General features: G+C 36.0%; 1 protein-coding gene across 1 annotated transcript; it reads left to right on the top strand.

Moving 5' to 3' along the window:
- The first annotated feature begins 4,185 nt into the window (after positions 1 to 4,185).
- On the top strand, positions 4,186 to 19,221 carry LOC109078247 (glutamine--fructose-6-phosphate aminotransferase [isomerizing] 2-like). Its single transcript, XM_042748473.1, has 17 exons — positions 4,186 to 4,341; positions 5,366 to 5,473; positions 5,772 to 5,867; positions 5,960 to 6,085; positions 7,818 to 7,876; positions 9,609 to 9,744; positions 11,491 to 11,551; positions 13,281 to 13,360; positions 14,370 to 14,487; positions 14,718 to 14,881; positions 16,234 to 16,329; positions 16,719 to 16,816; positions 17,177 to 17,297; positions 17,783 to 17,940; positions 18,686 to 18,800; positions 18,902 to 19,029; positions 19,129 to 19,221. Exons 1-17 carry the CDS (start codon positions 4,335 to 4,337, stop codon positions 19,219 to 19,221), a joined length of 1,764 nt encoding a protein of 587 aa, XP_042604407.1. The 5' UTR covers positions 4,186 to 4,334.
- The last annotated feature ends 3,470 nt before the right edge of the window (positions 19,222 to 22,691 follow it).

Genomic DNA, 22,691 nt, shown 5'->3' with positions numbered 1-22,691 from the left:
AAAAGTAAAATGCATTTAATCTAGGATTATCCTCAACACTTTCCACCACAACAAACTACTAGTTAATACATGTGCTGTCTTAGCTGGGAATGATTTGAGACTCAATGCCTCAATACATTCAGTTAGTATTTGAACAATGAAAACAAAAGCTGCAGGTTTTGGGTTTGGTCACCTATGCTAATTAGGTTTTATAAGCTGTTTTTCTGCTATCAGGTTTATCCTTTTGCACAAGGAAGTGAGTTTTTATTAGGGATATCTTACAGCCTAATTGTCTAGTTGCATACAGTATTTCCAAATGTTTTCCTCAGTTTGTATGAATTCACATGTTTGCTTTCATGAGCACCCCCTTTGATAATTAACCTGATCGACTTGTGGAAAAATGGGACTAATAGTAATTTCCAATAATGAGCGCTCAGTGTGTGCTGTAATTAGAGGTGACTTGCAGCAGAAGGGCAAAATCATAATATGCATTAATGAGAGGTTCTTGTGAAGTTAAATCTCTTGACGTACATTCCGATGTCACATGGCAGACACTCTCATGCAGCATCGAGCCTATCAGTATGATTGGCAGTGAACAAGAAAAGTCAAATCCAAACACAGAGATCCTGTAACACCGCTCTTGATTCAGTCGTTTGCACTGCAGCAGTCAAATGAAATAATGATGCCAATCCAAGTTTGTGAGCAGTCAACTATTAAATCCATGGCCCTGTGTTCAGGAAATACATAGAGTGGGGGAAAACTCCATAGAATTGCTTTACAATCTAGCTATAAATGAACAACCAAAGAGGAAATCTCTGTGCATTTAATGCTTGTATTTTTCTAGGTATTAAAGTGCAGAAAAAAGTAGCCAGAGATTTTTGAAATTGTTTAATTTTACATGTACATCTTCTGGAGACCCCTGCATTAAAGTGGTTTATAAACATGAAGTGTCCATTTCTTGCAAGTTAAAAAGGCTATTTATTCGAAATGTATAATGATAATTAATCATGCAAATGTCTCAGGGACTTCTTATATTTCTCGAAAACATTTGGGTTTTAGCTTTATGTAATTATGAGTAAAATACCGCTTAACACTTGTCATGTAAAACATTCATTAAATTTAACAAATCATAATGTCTATGCTGTCACTGGGTGTACTGAGGCAGAACAAGCTAGCAGAGCTTTCTGACATCAGTCATTTTACTCTGTTTTTTTATTTGTTAAGAATAAACAATGTTTATATTATTAATGAGCAGGATCCAAAGTCAGTCAAATGACTGATCAATATGTTCTTGTTTTTGTGTGTTTAACTTTTCTTTATGAATGAATGAATGAATGAACATTTATTATATTGTATTATATGTCTGTTTGGCTGGACCATAAATCTTTCTGAATAAACTCAACTGCTGTGCTGCTTTGCACGACCTCAAAGATTTGAAGTGATGGAAAAAGCGAACTCACCAAGGGTTTGAATGTGCCATGGAACATTAGTTACTCTTTTTCTCAAAAAAATTCCTTTGGATTTTAGGATTTTTTTGGTTATTTAATGGTAGTGCTGCAAAAAAGTTCTTCACTATCTAGCCTAGTTGAAAACATTATATAAAGCTTAACAGATTTTTAAATTAAAGCTTTTATTCATTTGACATATTAATTCGTTTTACATATGAATGTTTGAGAACTACTGATATATAAAATTAATCAATGCTTTTAAAAACTATGCCCATTTAATGTATTCCTTTGTATTTACCATTACATAACAGTAACCAATATAATAATATAAACAGTGAAAGATTTAATAGCTTTGGCTCTTGAGGATGTGAGGATGACTGTTTGTTGCCTGCACCACCCTTTTAGTGGTCACTGACGGCCCACTCATGATACTGGGCAGCTCTGACAGCATGTATGCAGTTAAAGCATTTACTGTAATTCACACCACATATTTTTGGTTTATTTATCTGTAGATTTGATAAATTATTAGATTCTGATGCAGCTAAAAGATATATGAAACAGTAAACCTTCTTTTTTTAAGTGAGAAAGAAATATCTATTATAACTTAAATACATCTGTTTTAATTTACAACTGTTTCAAAACAGTCCTCCCCCCTTCCGTTTATGAATCATTTTACAGTGGACATTCTGACATCATCTTGAATGATACAGCGTATAGTCTAAAGTATGTAGATATCAATAAGCACAAGCATGAGTTAGTTTATCATTACAGCTTCCCCTCTTCTTCTAAATGTTAGAACATGGGTGTAAAGTTTAGTAAGGTCTGGTTTCAATTCATCAAAAAAAAAGGGGGGGTGGGGGTGGTGGTTCATATCATTTCTATATAGATCTTGCTTTTGGCACAGCAACATTTTTTTGCTGGAACAGTAAAGATCCAAACTCCACTCCAAACTCGGAAGTCAGAAGCCCATAATTCCCTAGAATGTCATTGTATGATGTAGCATTAGGATTTGTTTTCACTGGAATTGAGTTGATAGTCAAAACCCATTATTTAAAAGGGGTGTCCACATACTTTTTCTTGGTAATTTATCAGTTTACCTGATCTTTCCTCATTCAATCTTTGTAATAACTGAATCATATCTGGCCTAAATCCAAAGGATTGAAATCTATGAATCATTCCGTTTCTAATCTCACATCAGATCTTCTCACCTTCTATAGTTTGAGTAAATTATTTTTGAGGTCCTCGGGAGTCACTGTGGTGGGGAGGATCCACAGATCTTCACAATAGCCCCCCGCAGGGGGACCACACAGGGCCCAAGTCTTTTTCTGCCTAATGTGACACAGATGTCTTCACAGTATTGTAACTGCAACAGGACCATTGGTTAAAAATTGGAAATATAAACACTGAAATGGAAATTCTCTATAGGGTCCTAATAGACTTCACTTAGTCCAAAAAAAAAAAATAAATAAATAAATTCAAATGCATTTTAGCACTATAGGAGCCGGAATAACTTTAATAACCAAATGATTCTCATTTGCTTCCATCACAAAATCAAAACTTAATTTTCCAGTACAGTTACTGGTAAAAAAATATTCTAAAATTCAAGAGAAAAATTATGTTCATTGTACAAAAAATACATCTATTGACATCCATTCCTAATTAACACAATTCAATAGTAGCATGACAATGTCCCCTTGAACAGTTCATCTTTGGGTGAACTGAGTTTAATGTCCTCAGAATCTTAATTGTATGTTAATTGCAATGAAATATAAATTATTATAAAATTATTATAATAAAATGTCTATAGTTTAAATTTATATTTAGAATTTTAGAGTGCTTTTTTGACCCATTAACTAGGACATGGCTACATTTTTATATCTAATTTCATGTCAAATGTACTGACAATTTATGGTAAACGTAAATTTAAACGTATTCCTATTGAAATTGCTATGTATTTAAATGTTTGTAATCTCACCTTTGTAAAGATGAAGTTGCAATTAAGTACATTTAAAATGTACTTGCAATGTAAAATTGAATAACAATTATTTTATAAGTACTGTACATCTCATTTAGTGCATTACTCAGCACATCAAAATAAGTGTACTTCTAACTAATAAGTTTATACCAGTAAGTTTAATTTGATATAATTACAAAGTGCACATTATCAAAGTACATAAATGCCCTTAAAGGGATAGTTCAACCAGAAATGTAAATAAGGTCATTAATTACTCACCCTCATGTCGTTCTAAACCCGAAAGGCATTTGTTTATCTTTGGAACTCTAATTAAAATATTTTTTGATGAAATCCAAGAGCTTTCTGACCTTGCATAGACAGCAATGGAACTACCACATTCAAGACCCAGAAATGTAGTAAGGACATTGTTAAAATAGTTCATATGACATCAGTGCTTCAATTGGAATGTTATGAAGCTACAAGAATACTTTTTGTGTGCAAAGAAAACAAAAACGATGACATGTTGTCACATGGACTATTGTACCAATGTCCTTACTACCTTTTTGTTTCGTTCCTCCATTTTAAAGACACAATTTGGATAACCAAATTTTCTCTCTGTGACACAGCACACAGCCTGTGCTTGGCATATTTAAACAGTCAATAGTCTGTGATAACATATAAGGAAAACTAGTTTTATAAACATAAAACATGATCAAAAACAGGAATCCTTAGTATCAAGCATGAATTAAAGTCACAGTCCTCTCAATCAGCCAGCGGTGGGCGGGGCTGACGTTGCCTTGGTAACCAGAGGTGGAGCAGGTTCTAAGTTATAAGTCCAGGCGGCTGTTTATAATTCCTCCTCGAAGTCTTTGGATCATTTTGCAACTTGCTCCGCTCCGCTTCACCACCAGACCCTTCAAACTACCTTCAGCTTGAAAGAAAACACTTCAACGATGTGTGGTAAGTTGCAACTTGTTATTATTATTTCTTTACAGAAATAGGAATACTGTAAATGAATCGCTTTGATAAGGTAGCTTATTTCTCATACTGTCATAACAGCCATACTTAATATTGTTATGGCATGTATTAAACTATCTGTCCCTGTGTGTGTGAACGTGAATATATAGTCAGATGTCATGCCAGCGTAAATATTTGAGTGGTCTGGTCATCTTTCACTGGAGTTGTGACTGATGAAGTGAGTGACAGATCCGGGTTGAAGCGCGACAGCGGCATAGTCAAAAAAACACAGCGTTTTAAGACAAAACCCAGCGATTTTCGAATGCGCCTACATCGTTTAAATATGATGTCTGATATCTAGGTTTGAGCGTGATGACGTACATGAATGCTGTCTAGTTAGCAGCACACTCCGCGTTTTAAGACACATCCTAATACTATCAGGATCCACTACTTTCATCTGGCGACGTGGCTGATTCCAAATGTTAAATGAACTTTCACTTCGTCTGTCACCCAGAGATTTATAATAAACTCCCTTGCCTCAAAGTAATTAAGCAATCTCTTATTGCGACTATTGTGGTGATTAATAGAGACTCAAAAAAAAAAAAGATTTATAAGTTGTTTTAAAGAGCACATTAGCACAATATTTACTGTTATAGTATTATTATTATTTAATATGACCTAAGCCGAAGTTTATAAGAGCATCTATCTATCTATCTATCTATCTATCTATCTATCTATCTATCTATCTATCTATCTATCTATCTATCTATCTATCTATCTATCTAGTTAAGTCTGTATCTAGCCTGTCTATCAATGTTTTCTATCCTTTAGTTAATATGTTTGTCTGAATCCTTCACTCTGTTTTATTGTATTTAATGTTTTAATGTGATTGATATATTTAAAGTTTTCGACATTCAGTCAGTAAACCTTTTCTTGGGATGTTAACTGGGTCACTTTAAAACCCATGTGTCTTCATAACCGATTAGTATTCTGCACTTTCCAAGCCTTGTTACCTTGTACCCGGCAGGAATTTTCGCCTACCTGAATTACAGAGTGCCGCGGACGAGGGGGGATATCTTTCAGACCCTCATAAAGGGACTTCAAAGGCTGGAGTACAGGGGTTATGACTCTGCAGGTAAGACTGCCACTCCCACCTCTGTGAGGGTAATGTCAGTGTGTTCCGCGGGTAACAGATACGGCTCAAGACGTGAACAGTGGCCTCGTTTCTTGGATTTTGGCAGCACAGTGGGCCCGGAGTGTCAGTTCTTCCACTGATGTAGCTGAAGCAGTCAGTCGATACTTGTGTGAAGGGGATTATTGTGCCGTTAATCTTGTTTTTTGCATGCTTATCAAGAGTTTTAAACAGAGATAAAGAGACTGAGTGACCAAGTATGATGCTGTTCTTTCCTGAAAACTGTGTGTTTTTTGGCCAGGTGTTGCAGTAGATGGCTCAGTTAAAGATCATGCTGCTAGTATCAGCCTCTATAAGAAGACAGGGAAGGTGAAAGCGCTTGATGAAGAGATCTACAGTATGTTATCCCAGTATATTATTATCAATCTTCTTTCTTTTTTCTTCATAGTGTTTCTTTAATGATTCATTCTCTCCGATTTGTATTATCAGAGAACAACTCCATCGATTTCGAGGCAGAACTGGACACACACTTTGGCATTGCACACACTCGCTGGGCCACACATGGAGAGCCCAGTCCTCTCAACAGCCACCCTCACCGATCTGACAAGAACAATGGTAAAACATAAAGCGACATGGAAGACAACACAAATTAACTGACCTTATGATGGTCATCTGGTTTATATCCGGTCATTAGTAAACCAGCTGGGGTTGCGGTCAGTTTATGAGCTCTTTGTCCAGAAAAGACAGGACTGGATAGCCGACACAGGCTTTAGAGCCATTAGGTTGTGTTTGTAAATGAAAGGCTAGTGAAGGCCATAATGCTGTGAATGACAGTTCAGATGTGGAATTTCACCTCTGAAAATAAACACCTAAGTAGGGGGTAGAAACAGACAGCAGGAGGTTCCTCTCGCCACACAGTTTGCTACTCAACTTATATCAGATCACACTTCTCTAAATTAAAATCACATCACTAAAAAAGTATTATTTTTTTTAATAATTTTTAATTTTCTTATATTTTTACCTGATTATGTTATCCAGCTGGATTTCAGAATGATTCCAAGAGCATCTGTACAAAGTAGCATTACATAGCTACATTTGATTAGTGATGTATAAGTTGCAAAATTGTACTTTTGAACTTTTATTTGAAATGTTTTTTAATTAATTTTGAAAATCACATTTTTATTGTAGTCTCAGACTTTTCAACCCCACTGTAAAATAATACAGCCCTTTGAACACAGGAACATGTAAAAGGAAATTATACTTCATGATTCAACGTAATTGTCAAAATTTTGGACAACCCTAATGATTTATTAATTATCTAACAGCTTTTTGGGCAGCGCTCCTGACCTGAGTTCGGATCCTGGCTTGTGATCCTTTCTGATCCCGTCCGTCTCTTTCTCTCGCCCAGTTTGCTTTCTGTCTAGTCTCCACTTTTATTTTTAAAAGGAATCATATTTAAAAAATCATTAATCAAATGCGTTTTATTTTTTATCTTCTTAAAAGCCACAAACCTTTACCCAAAGCTCTGAACAATCTGGAAATTCTCTCAGCCAACTTTATTAGGTGCATCCTGGGATGCTTTTCCAGTATTATTGAATGATTTCATTTGTATGCTGAACACATTGACTGCTCTTTCCAATTTGTTTTTGAAAAATAAAAGAAAATTCAATTCTTTAAATTTATATTTTTCTGCAGTAAATTCTGCACTATAAAGTTGGGGTAGTATTACACTTGAAGATAATGAGGACAATGTGGGTGTGTCTACAATTTTTTTACCACTATTGTGCTTTCAATGATATTGTACTTTGAATAATATCACCTATATAAAATTACTACACCACACAAAGATAAAGAGTCAAATAGACATTCTTCAAGCCTGTTTCATTTTGAAACAGAAAGCATGTAGGCCTAAATCCGTGAATGGCTTGTGGAAGCATCAGCCATTGTTGTGTATCAACTATGATATATTTTTGCAGTTGAGAAAGTCATAAAGTGAAATGCGACCCCAACCTGCTACATTGTGTTACATTGTAGTACATGTGTACAAGAATGCATAACATGCTTTGTCTCAGATACCTTTCTAATAATTTCTTGCAGGGTTTCACAATTAAATTTTTTGTTTTTTTACATTACAATGAAACACACCTAAACCAGCCAATCAAGGTCTTCATGATTATCAGGTTGAGACAGGTTAGAACTTCCTTCATTTTCAGGAAGCCTTCTAGGAACGAGATTGGAGAGCCCTGTATAATTTGTATTTTTTTCTTATGTGTTTTCACCCAAGTTCTCATTCAGCTAATTAATTAATTTTGAATTTATTCATCCATCTCTGTATGTTTCTCTGCAGAATTTGTTGTCATCCACAACGGCATCATCACAAATTACAAGGAGCTGAAGAAGTACCTGGTAAGCAGTTTTTTAATGACCTCTTTAGTCTTTACTAGAACCCTTGTCATGCCATCCATTTTACTTTATTGATTTGAATGTGAAAAGTGGGTGCTACATACCAGAATAGAACCAGAACAAATGTGGGTTTGCTAAAACAATGCCTTAAAGAGTTGTTTGGTTACTGGTTAACATTATCTAATAGCCTAAACAGCCTAATTTACATTAGTGGAAAAGGAAAGTCGTTTCAGTCATTTCATTTTTTTTTTTATGAAAAATTATTTTAGCAAATTAAGACAAGGAGCATGAATTAAAGAGATAATTCACACCCAAAATCTAAATTCTGTCATTAATTACACACCCTCATGTCGTTCCATCTTCAGAACACAAATTAAGATGTTTTTGATGAATTTCGAGAGCTCTCTGACCCTCCATAAACAGCAAAGGTACTACCACGGACGGTCAAGGCACAGAAACATTGTAAGGACATCGTTAAAATACTCCGTGTGACATCAGTGGTTTAACCGTAATTTTACGAAGCTACGAGAATAATTTTTGTGCACAAAGAAAACAAAATAAACAACTTTATTCAACGGTTTCTTCTCTCCCGGGACAGTCCTCTGTGCCATTATCGAGAGTCGCATGCACCACGATGCATTAGTGTGATGCTGCTGACGTAGAACACACATGCGCTGCATCTTGTTTACGAGCAGAAGAATGCATACGCATGCCTCATGGTACTCTTCATTATTTATATCATTATTTTTGTTTTCTTAGCACACAAAAAGTATTCTCATAGCTTCATGAAATTATGGTTGAACCACTGATGTTACACAGACTATTTTAACTATGTCCTTGCTACGTTTCTGGGCCTGGGAACATTTCAGTTGCATTGCTGTCTATGCAGGGTCAGAAAGCTCTCGGATTTCAGCAAAAATATCTTTATTTGTGTTCCAAAGATGAACGATGGTCTTATAGTTTTGGACGACTTGAGGGTGAGTAATTAATAACATTTTTGGGTGACCTATCCCTTTAAGAACTTGAATACAGTATAGTCAAATTATATAAATTAACAAACAGAAACATAAAACCAAATCGAACTAGAATGGAATTTTGTCAGTTTGGATTTCATGATGATTGTAAAGGTGCGATTGCATTAGCAAAATTTTGGTGAAATTTTGTGGGCAAAAAAGTCATTTTTAAACTAAGCAGCTTTCTGTTGGTAAACATTCTGTAGCAATTCTGTGTGGCTCATTTATCCCCGTTGCGAAATCTGCATGGGAATATCTTTGACACTCGTGCGAAATTCACATTCGCACAGATTCCTAATGAAATTACTGGTTTTTTCTCACAAATATTTGCAGAACAACAATAACTGTTCTTGATACGTGCAGTGCATGTGCATAGTCGTGCATTTGTTAGGGAATGGACTTTAAGAGAAGATGCATATTAGTACAAAGTATAGAAAATAAGTAATTGTTTATGTTTTCATTTTATAGATTGCGACTTTCTTATATGGCGTACACTGCTTTATTTATTGTTAGTAACATCACATCGTTTGTTGCACAGTATCCCATAATACTAAATTTATAAGCGATGAGGAATCATTCAAAACTAATATGTTTAGTATTCCACTTCCTCTCTCTTTCACTTTCCTTTATCTCTGATTCCTTTTCCACAAAAGAAAAACTGGTCTTGTTTTGCCACTGCTTGTGTCTGTAACCATGGCTTTTCCATCCCAACCCATTGATAGGTTTCCAAAGGCTACGATTTTGAGTCGGACACAGACACAGAGGTCATCCCTAAGTTGATCAAGTATCTCTACGACAACCGCGAGAACGATTATGTGTCCTTCTCCACCCTAGTGGAGCGCGTCATTCAGCAGCTGGTAAGCATCACAAGTGTGTATGTGTGTGTGATTGTGTGTGTTTGGGGTGGGGTGGGGGTCTTACTCACATGCCTCTGGGAACCGCTTGCTCGAATTGTGAAAGTTAAAGGCCAGTTCTTGCTCATTTTCAGCCCTCTTAAAAACAAGGAAAAGAAGTTCAGAAATACTGCTCTGTTTGAGGTGTTTTTTGCCATGATAGTTGTAGTGAGTCTCTCAAAGTTCTCACAGATAAATCAAGTAAGGCATAAAGAACTTTACAAAAACTAAAAAAAAAAAAAAAAAAAAATTCTGCTTTTATTCTCTTCACTAGCTTGCTTCCCTGTATTTTAATAATTATTTTCTTGTTTTCGATAAATTGATCACGTAGTCAAAGTTTGGTCTTCCTCATTTTCAGTTATATAACCATTAGCTACAATTATCAGCACATAATGGCGTAATGGAGAAAGAATGGCTCTTCCTCGTCTCCAGGTGACTGATATTACCTAGATTTTCAAAGGACAGCTGGACCTTGTTTTATGATTCATTGTCTTTACCTTTGGACGACTCTCATGGCCATAATATCCTCTGCTGGGAAGTTCAGCTCTATCCAAACATTGTTCAGTGATATTGTATGAGCAAAGGAGGTGGCCTTTGAGATATTCTTGACACGAATCTAGTCTTTATCATAGGTTTATGACTCTGTGTTTTCACCATCTCTACCAGACTCTCTCTGTTTTATGTCTTCTTCTGTAAATCAATTACACTACATTTTGATTGCTCTCTATCTAAACTGCTCTGGCAGCCATCTTAGTAATGGAAGGCTGTGAGATAAAAGGATGATAACATTTAAGGTGTGCAGTTGTGTCATATGGGGCGGCTATAGGTTTCTAAGCAACCTCCAGAGCCAAGGACATTAACTGACCTGCTTTGAAAGAGACAAGAAAGGAGAAACAAGTCTTACCGAGGCTAATTTAAAACAGGCATGGGTGCTTTGTGCATTTACCTTTACAAAGACACACACGTAAAATAAAGGTTACTGTTAGAATTAAAAGGGGGAAAAAAAATTGTTTTAAAGCCCGAGGCCAGAGGAAACTTGTAAGGTTACAATTAATCATTTAAAAAAAAAAAAAAAAAGAATAAATTACATTTTAAAACATACAGTATATAAATAGGAAACAGTTACTGTAAATTGAAATAATATTTTGCAATAATGTTATTTTCAATGTATTTTTACACAGATAAATTCAGCCTTGGTGAGCATAAGAGGTTTGTTTTTCAAAAACATTAACACTTCTGAACGGTAGTGTGTATAGACTGTGTGTGTGTGTGTGTGTGGGGATAGAGCAATTAAGTAAAGGCTGCATGGTTGTAAGCGCGCAGTGAGTCATGTATCAGTGTTTGGGTTATATATGTGTGGACTGGAGTGTGTGTGCTTTCCTCTGGGCAGCGAGTCAGGAGAGTTTCAGTGAGGAGGTAGGGGCAAATATGAATTCCCTCAGCACACAGAGACGGCCCCTATTAGTTCAACCCTCACTGTGGGGCTCTATTCCTCTGAGCTCCCCAGTGCCCCCTCCACCTCTGTAGGCCTCCGCTCCAGGCCTGATCCTGTGCTGCACTCCTGAGGGGGGCTGACGAAGAAATGTGAGACCCTACCGTTGCACGTTCAACAGAACAATGATGTTTCCATTTAGATCTGTATCATAGCTATTCCTGTGCCTCACCAACAAACATTTGTCTCATTCACTGTTTTTTTCTCTATCTTCTTTAGAAGGGGCATTTGCTCTGGTTTTCAAAAGCATTCATTTCCCAGGAGAGGCCGTTGCCACCAGGTCAGTAAGATCTATGGTTTCTCTGAACTGTAACACATTCAAGTTTCCTTGTTTCATTCTTGCTCTTTCTGTCTTCTGAGATGAACCTTTTCCCTATATTTCTCTATGTGCCAGTGAACAGGAGCCAGAAGGTTATAATCCGCTGTCGGCAGATAAGATTTATGATGTTTAGTTATAATCTTTGCATTTAAGGACAAGGAACTAAGATTCTTAAAACGCTGTCCAGGAATCAGGGAATTAAAGGTGTTTATGAAGGGTTATTTCAACATGCTTGGTTGGTACGCTGACCCTGTATATATAATTTTGGGTCGACTGAAGCCGAGACCGAAGTTAATTATTCCCATCTGCCTGTCGCTGGTTGTGAATGAATGTGTTGTTGGTTTTGGTCAATTCTGTACTGCTGTGAAGGGAACATTTTAAGACAAGCCATGTTGCAAGACCCATTAGTGTGGGTTGTTGCATATATACTAAAAAATGCTTATGTTGTTTTTACACCATCTAAGAAACTTTTTGGAAAGGTTATTCATGGAACCTTTGAGGAGGGATGTGGCTTTGAATGTGCTCACAGCGTTTGCTAAGGGCTTTACAAACTCTCCCAAATATAATCTGGGATTGAGTGTGATACTATAAAGTCAATGTGTTTCCAGTTATATTGTCGTTTTTCTAAAGCAAATTGCTAAAATATTATTAAAATGGTATGTTTTCATGTCGTTCCAAAACAAAAGACTTATATAGAATACAGCAGAAGATATTTTAGAATAATCTTCTTGTGAAATTGAATGGCTCTAAAACAACATTGACCCCATTGACTTTAATTTTGTTAATTGAATAAAACACACAGAAGTAATGAGGGTGTGTAAATGATGACAGTTTTCATTTTTAAACAAGCTAACATTTTAATTAAGATATTAATTTAATTTGATAGCCCTAAAAATTTTTAAAATTTTAACACTTTTTCATGGACCCACTAGAGTCATAGTGGTAACTTTTACAAGTACCACTCACATTCAGTGAATTCAGGGAAACTAACTGAAAATTAATGTACTAGATTTTTAAAAAAAAAAATTACATAAAAATGAATTAAATATAAAAATAAAAATGACAAAAGGACATTTTTTGTTGTTCTTGGTTTATTAATAAATCTTTTAGGTGGTCCAGATTTAGAATCCAAAATACACTTTACAGGATGGTGAACATTTAGCTTGCTATGCATGCAAACTGAAATGCAACTGCCCAACCAGTTCAAACAAAGCAGGCACTGAGAAAGTGCTCCAGTGTGAACTCATTTGGCACATCAGCATAAGGAACCGTGGGGCTGCGCCAAGCAAGATAGGTGGCGCATGCAAAGGACAGGTCTGAAATATTTCCTCAAACAGAGGGGAGGGTGGCGGACCTGAACAAGAATATAAAATACAGAGAGCAAGAAAAACCACTCCTCAACACAGGTGTCTTGTTTACAGCAGCGCTACGCTAACACAGTTCACTCAGCCAATGGAAGAGCAGAGCCACTGCACATTGAAACTAGGGCAAAGTCCAGCAGGTGTGCTGTTGTTTCATCAACACAACAAAAGAATCATTTTTTTATGTGACATGTCTGTTTTTTTGTTTTTTGTTTTTGCATAATAGGAGATTAAATGCATTGAAAGACCTTATCTTTTGTCTGTTTTAACACCCACAAAGCATGCTTTGCATAAGTCGTCAATAGAAAATGTATCCTTTTTTTAAACAGGAGGGGCAGCCCGCTGCTCATCGGTGTGCGCAGTCAGTATGAGCTTTCCACAGAGCAGATCCCTGTCAAGTACAACTGCGGTAAGTCCGGCTCACGTCATCCCTCCTTCTCATCTACCTGTACATCTCCCCAAACTTGTTCTGATCATTAGAAGTTAGTTTGTTATCTCACACTATACAGCCAAGATGTGTGTGAACACTCAAACACCACACCCTGCATGTGTTTGTTGAACATTTAATTCAAAAGCATTTGTATTAAAATAGGGAGTAGGACCTCTCTAGGTTTCGGGGTCAGTATGGTGTTTGTTTTTTGTAATTAACTAAATGAGGATAATTAGGGGAACACAGGTGAATGAAATGGAACTCAATGGGCACAAGAACAGGAACAACCAACTATGGGCATGATCAAATTCCAAATGTGTTCACTGTCATGCTGGAAAAAAATAGACCCCCTAAAAACTATTGCCACAAAGTCGGAAACCCACAGTTTTCTAGAATGGAAGTGTATGCTGTGATATTTAGATTTTCCCTATATAATCATCCTTTTATTATTTTACAATACATTCATATAAATAAAGCATTATAGCATTATGGTTATTACAAACAGACAATGGCAACTGCCATCACAAAACAATGTATTTCGAAGTCAGTTTTGGGCTGGATGCCTCATGCATTTCCAAAACCTCAGCCCAAAATGTGCCAGAGGTCACCATGACAGCAATGCTGCCTTTTGTCTTTGCCTAATCCTTACAACGCCCTGAGCGCATTCTTGACTTTTATGGCAAAACTATGTGGCCAAAAGTATGTGACACCCCCTTCAAATTAACGGTTTGGTTAGTTTCCTCAGTTCCAGTTGAGACAAATATAAAATACATATTTTAATTGGTTATAAACTTTTTTTTATTAAGTAAACGTATCTAATTTTTGATTTCAGTTTAAATAGTTTTTATTGATATTTTAACTGTCATTTAATTGTATAATATTAAATCGCCTGACTTTGTTTCTTGCTTTAAGCAATAATTCTCTGTTAATATTTCACTGATTTTTTTTAGATGTTAAGAAGTGTGATTTTAATTTATTTTTCCTCTAGGTAATTCCAGGAGAGATGAACAGGAGAAAAACTTACTGAACCGAAGGGGCAGCGCCAATGCCTTGCACTCAGTCCATGACAGACTGGCGGTGGAGTTTTACTTTGCATCTGATGCCAGGTAACACACATATTATTACACAGTAGAATCTTGAGTATTCGACAGTGTAATATTCACATTAACATTATTGTTTCTCGTTAAGAAACCTAAAGATTGCAGATGTCCAGTTTAAACAGTAATAAAATTGTATAAATATAATGTCAGCTCAGCACTGCAGCCTGCTGGCCACATAACCTCATTAAAATATTTTTAAATTAAAATATGCATTTACTTTGATGTTTTTCTCTCAGTGCCATTATTGAGCACACCAACAAGGTGATTTATCTGGAGGACGATGATATTGCTGTAGTGGTGGAGGGGAAGTTGTATGTGCATCGTATTAAGCGTACAGCAGGCGAAGACCCCGTCCGTGTCATTCAGACCCTACAGATGGAGCTCCAGCAGATCATGAAAGGTCCCAGATACAGTAACACCACCGAAACAACATTCAAAGTTCACCCAAAAATGAAAATTGAATTTACTCACCCACACATGTTGTTCCAAATTAGTTTGAACTGAAGATATTTTGAAGAATGTTGGTTAATGGCTAGTTGCTGGTAGCCATTGACTTCCATAGTATTTTTTGTCCATGCTATGGAGATTAATGGCTACCAGTAACTGTTTGGTTACAAATATTCTTCAGAATATCTTTTGGAACAGCTTGGGGGTGAGTAAATGATGACAGAATTTAAACACAAGAATTTAACACCTGACCACTGAGTAATTCAAGAAATTATTATTAAATAAAATTAATAAAGAATAAAATACCACTTTAAAAAAACAAATATTTAATTCAAGATATGTACATATTAGTGCTGTCAAATGATTAATCGCCTCCAAAATAAGTTTTTGTTTACATAATATATATGTATGCAATGTGTATATTTATTATGTATATATATACAAACACAAACACATGCATGTATATATTTAAGAAACATATGTTATGTTAACATTAAATATATTTATTTATAATATAAAATATAAATGTATAAATGTATATACATATAAATATTTTCAAAATAGATACTGCATGTGTGTATTTATATATACATAATAAATAAACACAGCACACACACATATATTATGTAAACAAAAACTTTTATTTTGGATGTGATTAATCGCGATTAATCATTTGACAGCACTAGTGCATATCAGTCTTTGCATTTCTTTGGGATCAAACCCATAACCTTGGTGTTGCAAGCGCCATGCTCTAGGTTTCTAAACATTTTTAACAGATTGTTTTTTGTTCAGCTAAAAATTAATTCTGACACTGTGCCAAACCCATTACCAAACCCATATACCAAACCCATTGGCTGTTAGTTTGGCAGTGTAGGGCTGTGCAAATAATCGAATGCGATTATAATGTGCATCTCGTAGGGAAAGCCGGTTCTGTGATTAGTAGTTAATTTCCATCACGTGCTTTCAGATGGAGCGGCATTTACTACACAGAGCCATAGTTCACTGACAAGCTACGCAATATTGCGTTCATTATTGCCAATGTATCGCCTTCGATAATGAATGCAATATTGCGTAGCTTGTCAGTGAACTACGAATGATAATCACATTCGAATATTTGCACAGCCCTAACACAAAAGGATAATTTTGTAGAATTTCCAGTCATACTGGCATCTCTGTATCCGTTCTTTTAATCTTTATCTGAAGAGTCTGTGGTTTGATAACAATTGACAATTTGATAACACCTTGACTTTTGTACAGTAGTTCAGCAAGTTTTGTTTTTGTGCTCACACTGTTTCATCCCTTCAGGTAACTTCAAGGCTTTCATGCAGAAGGAGATCTTTGAGCAGCCAGAATCTGTCGTCAACACCATGAGAGGCAGAATATGCTTTGACAGCAACACAGGTACAACATGACCTTCCACTTTGCCAGAACAAAAGTAATGTAAGATTAAATTGGGCTTCATCTTGTAGTGCAACCCTGAAAGTGCAGCCTGATTTCATACAAATGCAAAAGTAGAGCCATTATTAAAGGGATAGCTCACCCAAAAAATTTAAAAATGGCTGTTAATTTGCTCACCCTCAGGCCATCCAAGATCTAACGTTAGGTGACTTTTTTCTTTTGGCAATATCAGGCAATACAAAATTAATACTCATGGCTCCTGACAATATGTTGAGGTCTTATGAAGAGAAACGATCAGTATAAGCAAGAAACTGAACATTATTTGCAAAAAATAATATTATTACCAGATCATTTGAGACCACTTTCATTTGTGCTTTCAAATGTGTGCACAGTTATTCTTGGTGGCCTTTCTGACCATCTAAAGGAGATCAAGAGATGCAGACGCTTGATTGTGATTGGCTGTGGAACCAGTTACCATGCAGGAGTGGCAGTAAGTTTTTGTATATTTTTTTTTTTTTTGTCTGGATATATAACAGAGAACAATTTATTACTTTAAAGATGAAAATTATGAAATAATGAGATGTTTGTTACAAATGTGTTTGGTATATGTTATCCATTTTCATTACAAGGCGGGAAAACATTATTCTGATTGGCTAAGAGTCACATTGAACTGTCTGTTTTTGTTCTGTAAATTGACTGGAAAACTGTCTATTGGACTGTTGTCCGTGGCAACATATCAAAATTTGAATTGAAGGACTTCAGAAAGGGGTTTATTTCAATGACCAGCTGACTGTACTTTTTCCATGACATGAGCACATGATCACAGTATTATCTCTGATTTTCTGTGCAGACACGACAGATCCTTGAAGAGTTGACTGAGCTTCCTGTTATGGTCGAGTTGGCCAGTGATTTCCTAGACCGCATCACACCCGTTTTCAGAGATGATGTCTGTTTCTTCATCAGCCAGTCAGGTAAAGTGCAGCTTGTTACCGTCAATCTTATGATTTTTATTCCGGAAAGGGTTGATTATAATGACTTTTGAACTGATATGGCACTGAATTACACAACAGTAAGTGCATGAAGTGATACAATCTCCAGACACCCAGATGCCCACAAAACAGAAAACAACAACAGATATCTCAATTGTTTCTCACCAATGAGAATCAATGTTTTTCCTCCTCTTTCTCCCATAAAAAAAGACTACATTTATTTCCTCAAGATGTCTAAAACTTTGCTCAGATTTTTCAGTAAGTCAAGTTTTGCATTTAAAAGTCAGACTTATATATGAATATGAATGCTAACATTTCTGAGTACTCATAAAACTTTTTTGATTTTGTTAAATCAAGTAAAATACCATTACAGATGCAGCAAGTTTTTTGGTTGATGACACTAACACATGCATGTCAATGCTTCTGAAAGCTGTTAGTTTTATATATTGATAATGTCTTTCAATCAGGTGAGACAGCAGACACTCTGATGGCATTACGCTACTGTAAGCAGCGCGGGGCACTGACTGTGGGCGTCACCAACACTGTTGGCAGCTCCATCTGCAGGGAGACTGACTGTGGAGTTCACATCAATGCTGGGCCTGAGGTTGGAGTCGCCAGCACTAAGGTACTGTAGAGCCCAATTGAAATGAACATTTTGGCCTAATAATAATAATAATAATAATAATGATGATGATAAAGAATAACTATATCATCATCATATCATATCATATCATATCATATCATATCATATCATATCATATCGTATCATATTATATTATATTATATTGCGTTCAGAAGTATATGCTTGTGGTTTGTAATGTTTTTGAAAGAATCCTTGTTCATGAAGGCTGGATTTATTTGATCAAAATACAGAAAAAAACAGTGATATTGTGAACTATGATTGCAATTTGAAATAATATATTACAATTAAAAATAAAAATAATTATACTTAATGGAAAAACAAATTCAAAACTTACATTTATTATTGCAAAACTTATAGTTATCAAACATAATTAAAAAAAATGTGATGCATTTTTTTCAGGATTAATGAATGAATAGAAGGTTCAAAAGAACAGCATTTATTTGTATTAATGTAAAAGTATTAATTCTCACATGTGATGAATTTTATGCATGTTCTGAATAAAACTATTAATTTCTTTAAAAAATGCACTGACACAAAATTTGTAAACTTATTATATTATATTATATTATATTATATTATATTATATTATATTATATTATATTATATTATATTATATTATAATGAGCCTGGCTATATCAAACCATACCTCCCTTTCCCCTGTCTTTTGTGTATTTATTTTGTACAACAAATTGCATATTAATTGAGTGTGTCTTGCGATCATCTGCAGGCCTACACTAGTCAGTTTGTGTCTCTGATCATGTTTGGCCTGATGATGAGTGAAGACAGGCTTTCAATGCAGCAGAGAAGACTGGAGATCATCAACGGACTCAAAAAACTGCCAGGTGTGTATTTGACATAATTGCTGTAATGACCTCTGTATTTTCTTGCAATAGTTAAATAGTGCTTTGAGGTCAAATTAACTTTGAAATTGTCTTCCATTTAGAGCTGATCAAGGAAGTTCTGGCTCTTGATGACCAAATCAAAAGCATTGCAGATGAGCTCCACCATCAGAGGTCTCTATTGGTCATGGGTCGAGGCTATAACTATGCCACCTGCCTAGAGGGGGCACTGGTGAGTATGGTGAAATATATAGTTGGAGCAGTATTTCTGATCATATAATCTGGTGTGTTGTGTAGTCAACCACACTTTCCTGGTCTTTGATCCCTGTAGAAAATTAAAGAGATCACGTACATGCACTCAGAGGGCATTCTGGCTGGAGAGTTGAAGCACGGCCCATTGGCGTTGATTGACCATGCCTATTGACGGGTCCGGGGTCATCCATGGTCATTCAGGAGAGATGCTTGCTACACCAAAGTCCAGTTGCCACACAGGTGCCTTGCAGGTCAAGGTCACAGCCGAGGACATGAGAGGGTACCAAGTCATCATATGTATTCTAGAAATATGGCCCAATTATTAACAATTTCTGATGACTCAATCTACTTCTATCGATATCTTTTAGAGCGGGCGGCCCAATCATTCTCTATGTTGCCGGATGCGCCCAGAAGACTCGCCCCACAAAAAAAAATGGCATCACCATACAAGGAACCATTGAACTCGCACTCACACCCGAGTGACCTGTATGCAGGGCATCATTCATGTCACTTCAACTGAAGAGCTATATCCTTCCATCTGGCTGTTCTCAGCGGCTATGATGTACGTTACTGTTTCTTTATTAAACTATTTATTCTGTTAGTAACTGGGTTATTTCTATATTAAAAAAAAACGCTAAGGAGAGTGTCCCACAAATGGTTGTTTTAAACAAACCATACGCTATTTTGGTAAAAGAAATAGCAGAAAGAAGTAATACAAATAAACAGGGATATCTTGATGCATGCCCTGGAGCTGTCAAAAACCTGCATTAAATTATATGCCACACATAAAAGTACACAATGAATATTTACAAATACAAATCAAAAAAAAAATATCTTCACCCATTCCTGTTTTAATTTTTTCGAGGTATCTTGATAGCAGTTATCAGACATATAAAGAAAAGTAGGGAAGTTGTTTGCCACCTTCCTGTTTAATTTTTTAATTTTTTGCATAGGGTAAACAGATTAGAAAGGTCAGAGCATAAAATGCACAAATCGTGCCTATAACAGAGAGGCTAACCCGAGACGGTAATACAAAAATGCAGTTTGGAATAATCCTGTTCCTTTCATAAGTTTTTTTTGCAAATAGGGTTGCAATTGTCGCACACAATTAAAAGATTCAGATCATCAAACCAAATTTATCTTACTAGAGAGATAACCGAAGTTAAGCTCAAACCTGCAGTTTTGGAATAATGATTTAATTTCATAAGGGAAATGCAAGTGGTTGCGAAAACCTGACTTGGCAATGAAAAAGGTAATTCAAATAACTGGTTGGAGCCCCCTGGATTTTTGGCCGCAACAACTGCAATCAAGTGTGCACGATGACTGCCAATGAGTTCTTTCCACATCGCTGGGATGAATTTTGGCCCACTTTCATCTGCAGAATTGTTGTAGATACGCCACATGGGAGGGTGTTAAAGGCGTATGACTGGACTGTTTAATTGTCATCACGACATGACTCCAGTCAGAATTTTGAGTCGTGAGTCTGTCTTTGAATTTTGATCTTGCCATTCCAAAAACGTTACTTAAATTTGTTTTATTTTTTTTTTTTTTTTTTTTTTTTTTTTTTTTGAGCCATTCAGATGGTTGGATCTTGACCAGGTGTGGTTGTTGGGATCCACTGTCCTGACTGCATAACCCAAAGGCGCACTGACTGAGCTGTGAAGGTCAACAAACACTGAATGGTGTACGGACCCCATTCTCCCCTTCAGGATTTTCAGAAAATCCCCCTCGTGCCAGATATACCTACGTGGTTCCATCCAAATATGTGGCAAGTGTTCCACACAGAGTCATCGATAAAGCTGTAAAAGCAAAGCCCCAGACCACCGAGCACACGAACATCCACAAATATTTTACTGTGGGTATTAGATGTTATTTACTGGTAGGTATGGTGTGTTCAGTTATACGACCAGGATTTGGTGGTAACGCATTACAAACACCTCCAAAGTGTTGTTTCTACCTTTTGTCTACACGAGCCCACAGAACCTTGCCAAAAAGTTAGCTTAGATAAGTTCTCATACTGTACACAGATATATTTTTTTGAAAAGTCTTAGTAAGATAATCACACACAAGCCGCCTGATTTTGTTGGCAAATGTGAGATGGAGCCTTTACTGGTGTTCTTTCTTGGTCTAGCAGGGCTTTTCTTTTTGCTTTGGAACTCTCCCAGCACCGATGCTTGTTTTATGTTTTGCCAGGAGTCACCCATTCTCCTTATTATGTTGAATCATGAAACACTGGACACTTGATGAGGGCAGTGGTGAAGGTGCGGCCCTGGCGTTCTTTAGATGTTGTTGCGGGTTCTTTTTGACATCCTGGGGAAGAGTCGGTGTTGCACTCTTGGTAGTAATTGTTTGGGTTAGGTCCTGCAGTTGGTCTCTGAACGGTCCATGCTGACTACCTGCGACCAATCCTGGGTATGAAGGTTCGCAATGTTTCCAGCGTTTTTTTCTCCATTTGTGTATTTGTGGAATAATGGCTCTCTGACCTTGTGTGGTTCTGTTTGACCTGGGGTTTTTTTTTTGCTGGAAGATAAAAAGTCCCAAAGAAAGCCGTTAGGAAAAAGGCGGTTGATAACCCCCTTTCAACTGATACGTCAACATTTTGGTTATCATCTGTTTCCTGATATGTCGTTTAGATCGCAGTGTGTGGATCCTTCTGTGTGATGTAGTTGCTCTTAAGATTGCTCACTTGGTTTCAGGACAGCTTCTATTAAGTGATTTCTTGATTCGACAGGTTAGGCAGAGTAAGAGTAAGTAATCAGTTAGTACGTAGAATCAGGCCCTGGGGGTTATGTTGCTCTCTTAGGGCTAAGTGGATGTGAGAATGTTTTTTGTGGCTCATGGTGGAAAATTTTAAATCAGCTTCGATAAAAATAATTGTGTGTGGTTGAATCACCAAATTCCATTCGAATGATTTTTGAAGAACTACGGATGTATAATATTCACTACAATTATTAATTGGCATAAATAATTTAAAATTTTTTACATCAACACCTCCTCCAGTTTCTAAGCCATCCGGGTAGGTCCTCCTGGTCTTCATGGGTCTTCTTATAGTAAGCTGCAATTATGCTTCTTTTATAATATAGTTGAACATTGCTTATGATTTCATACTTTCGTGCATACTCATTTGGTAAATTAATACATCGCTAGTTTTTCCGGCCCCTGTTCAATGCGGTGTCATGTACTAAATTGCGGACCTTGTCGTGACAAATATTCCAACACATGACACAGCTTCCTGCGTTATAACAGCGAACATGGAAAGTCGTAAAAATAGAAGCCACGCAGGGGAAGCAACTTTTTATCTAAATGAAGGGTCACTGTAATTGTAATATTATACTAATATACTAAATATATTAAATATAATCAAAATTTATAAAAATATTATACTAACAATAACTAAAACCTAATAAAAAATAAATAAACATAAATAAAATACAAAAATACAAAAATATAATTATATTTTTATTATAATGTATTTTATTGTAATATTATACTAATCTTGAAATAGAATATTGTATAATTTTTTTGAGCTGTCAGTCGCATCCAAAATAAAACAAATTGTTATTATTTATGTATATATAAATACACAAACATATATGTATATATTTTAAAAATATTTACATGGATGTATGTGTATGTATGTAT

The sequence above is a fragment of the Cyprinus carpio genome, chromosome B21, assembly GCF_018340385.1.
Source record: "Cyprinus carpio isolate SPL01 chromosome B21, ASM1834038v1, whole genome shotgun sequence".
Lineage (NCBI taxonomy): Eukaryota > Metazoa > Chordata > Actinopteri > Cypriniformes > Cyprinidae > Cyprinus > Cyprinus carpio.
This window is presented reverse-complemented; position numbering and strand designations above follow the sequence as displayed.

Excerpts from the sequence above, each read along its gene's own strand:
- LOC109078247 (XM_042748473.1), top strand. Across the intron at positions 14,882-16,233 it reads GCTCCAGCAGATCATGAAAG|GTAACTTCAAGGCTTTCATG; the intron begins GTCCCAGATACA and ends TCATCCCTTCAG. Across the intron at positions 19,030-19,128 it reads CCTGCCTAGAGGGGGCACTG|AAAATTAAAGAGATCACGTA; the intron begins GTGAGTATGGTG and ends TGATCCCTGTAG.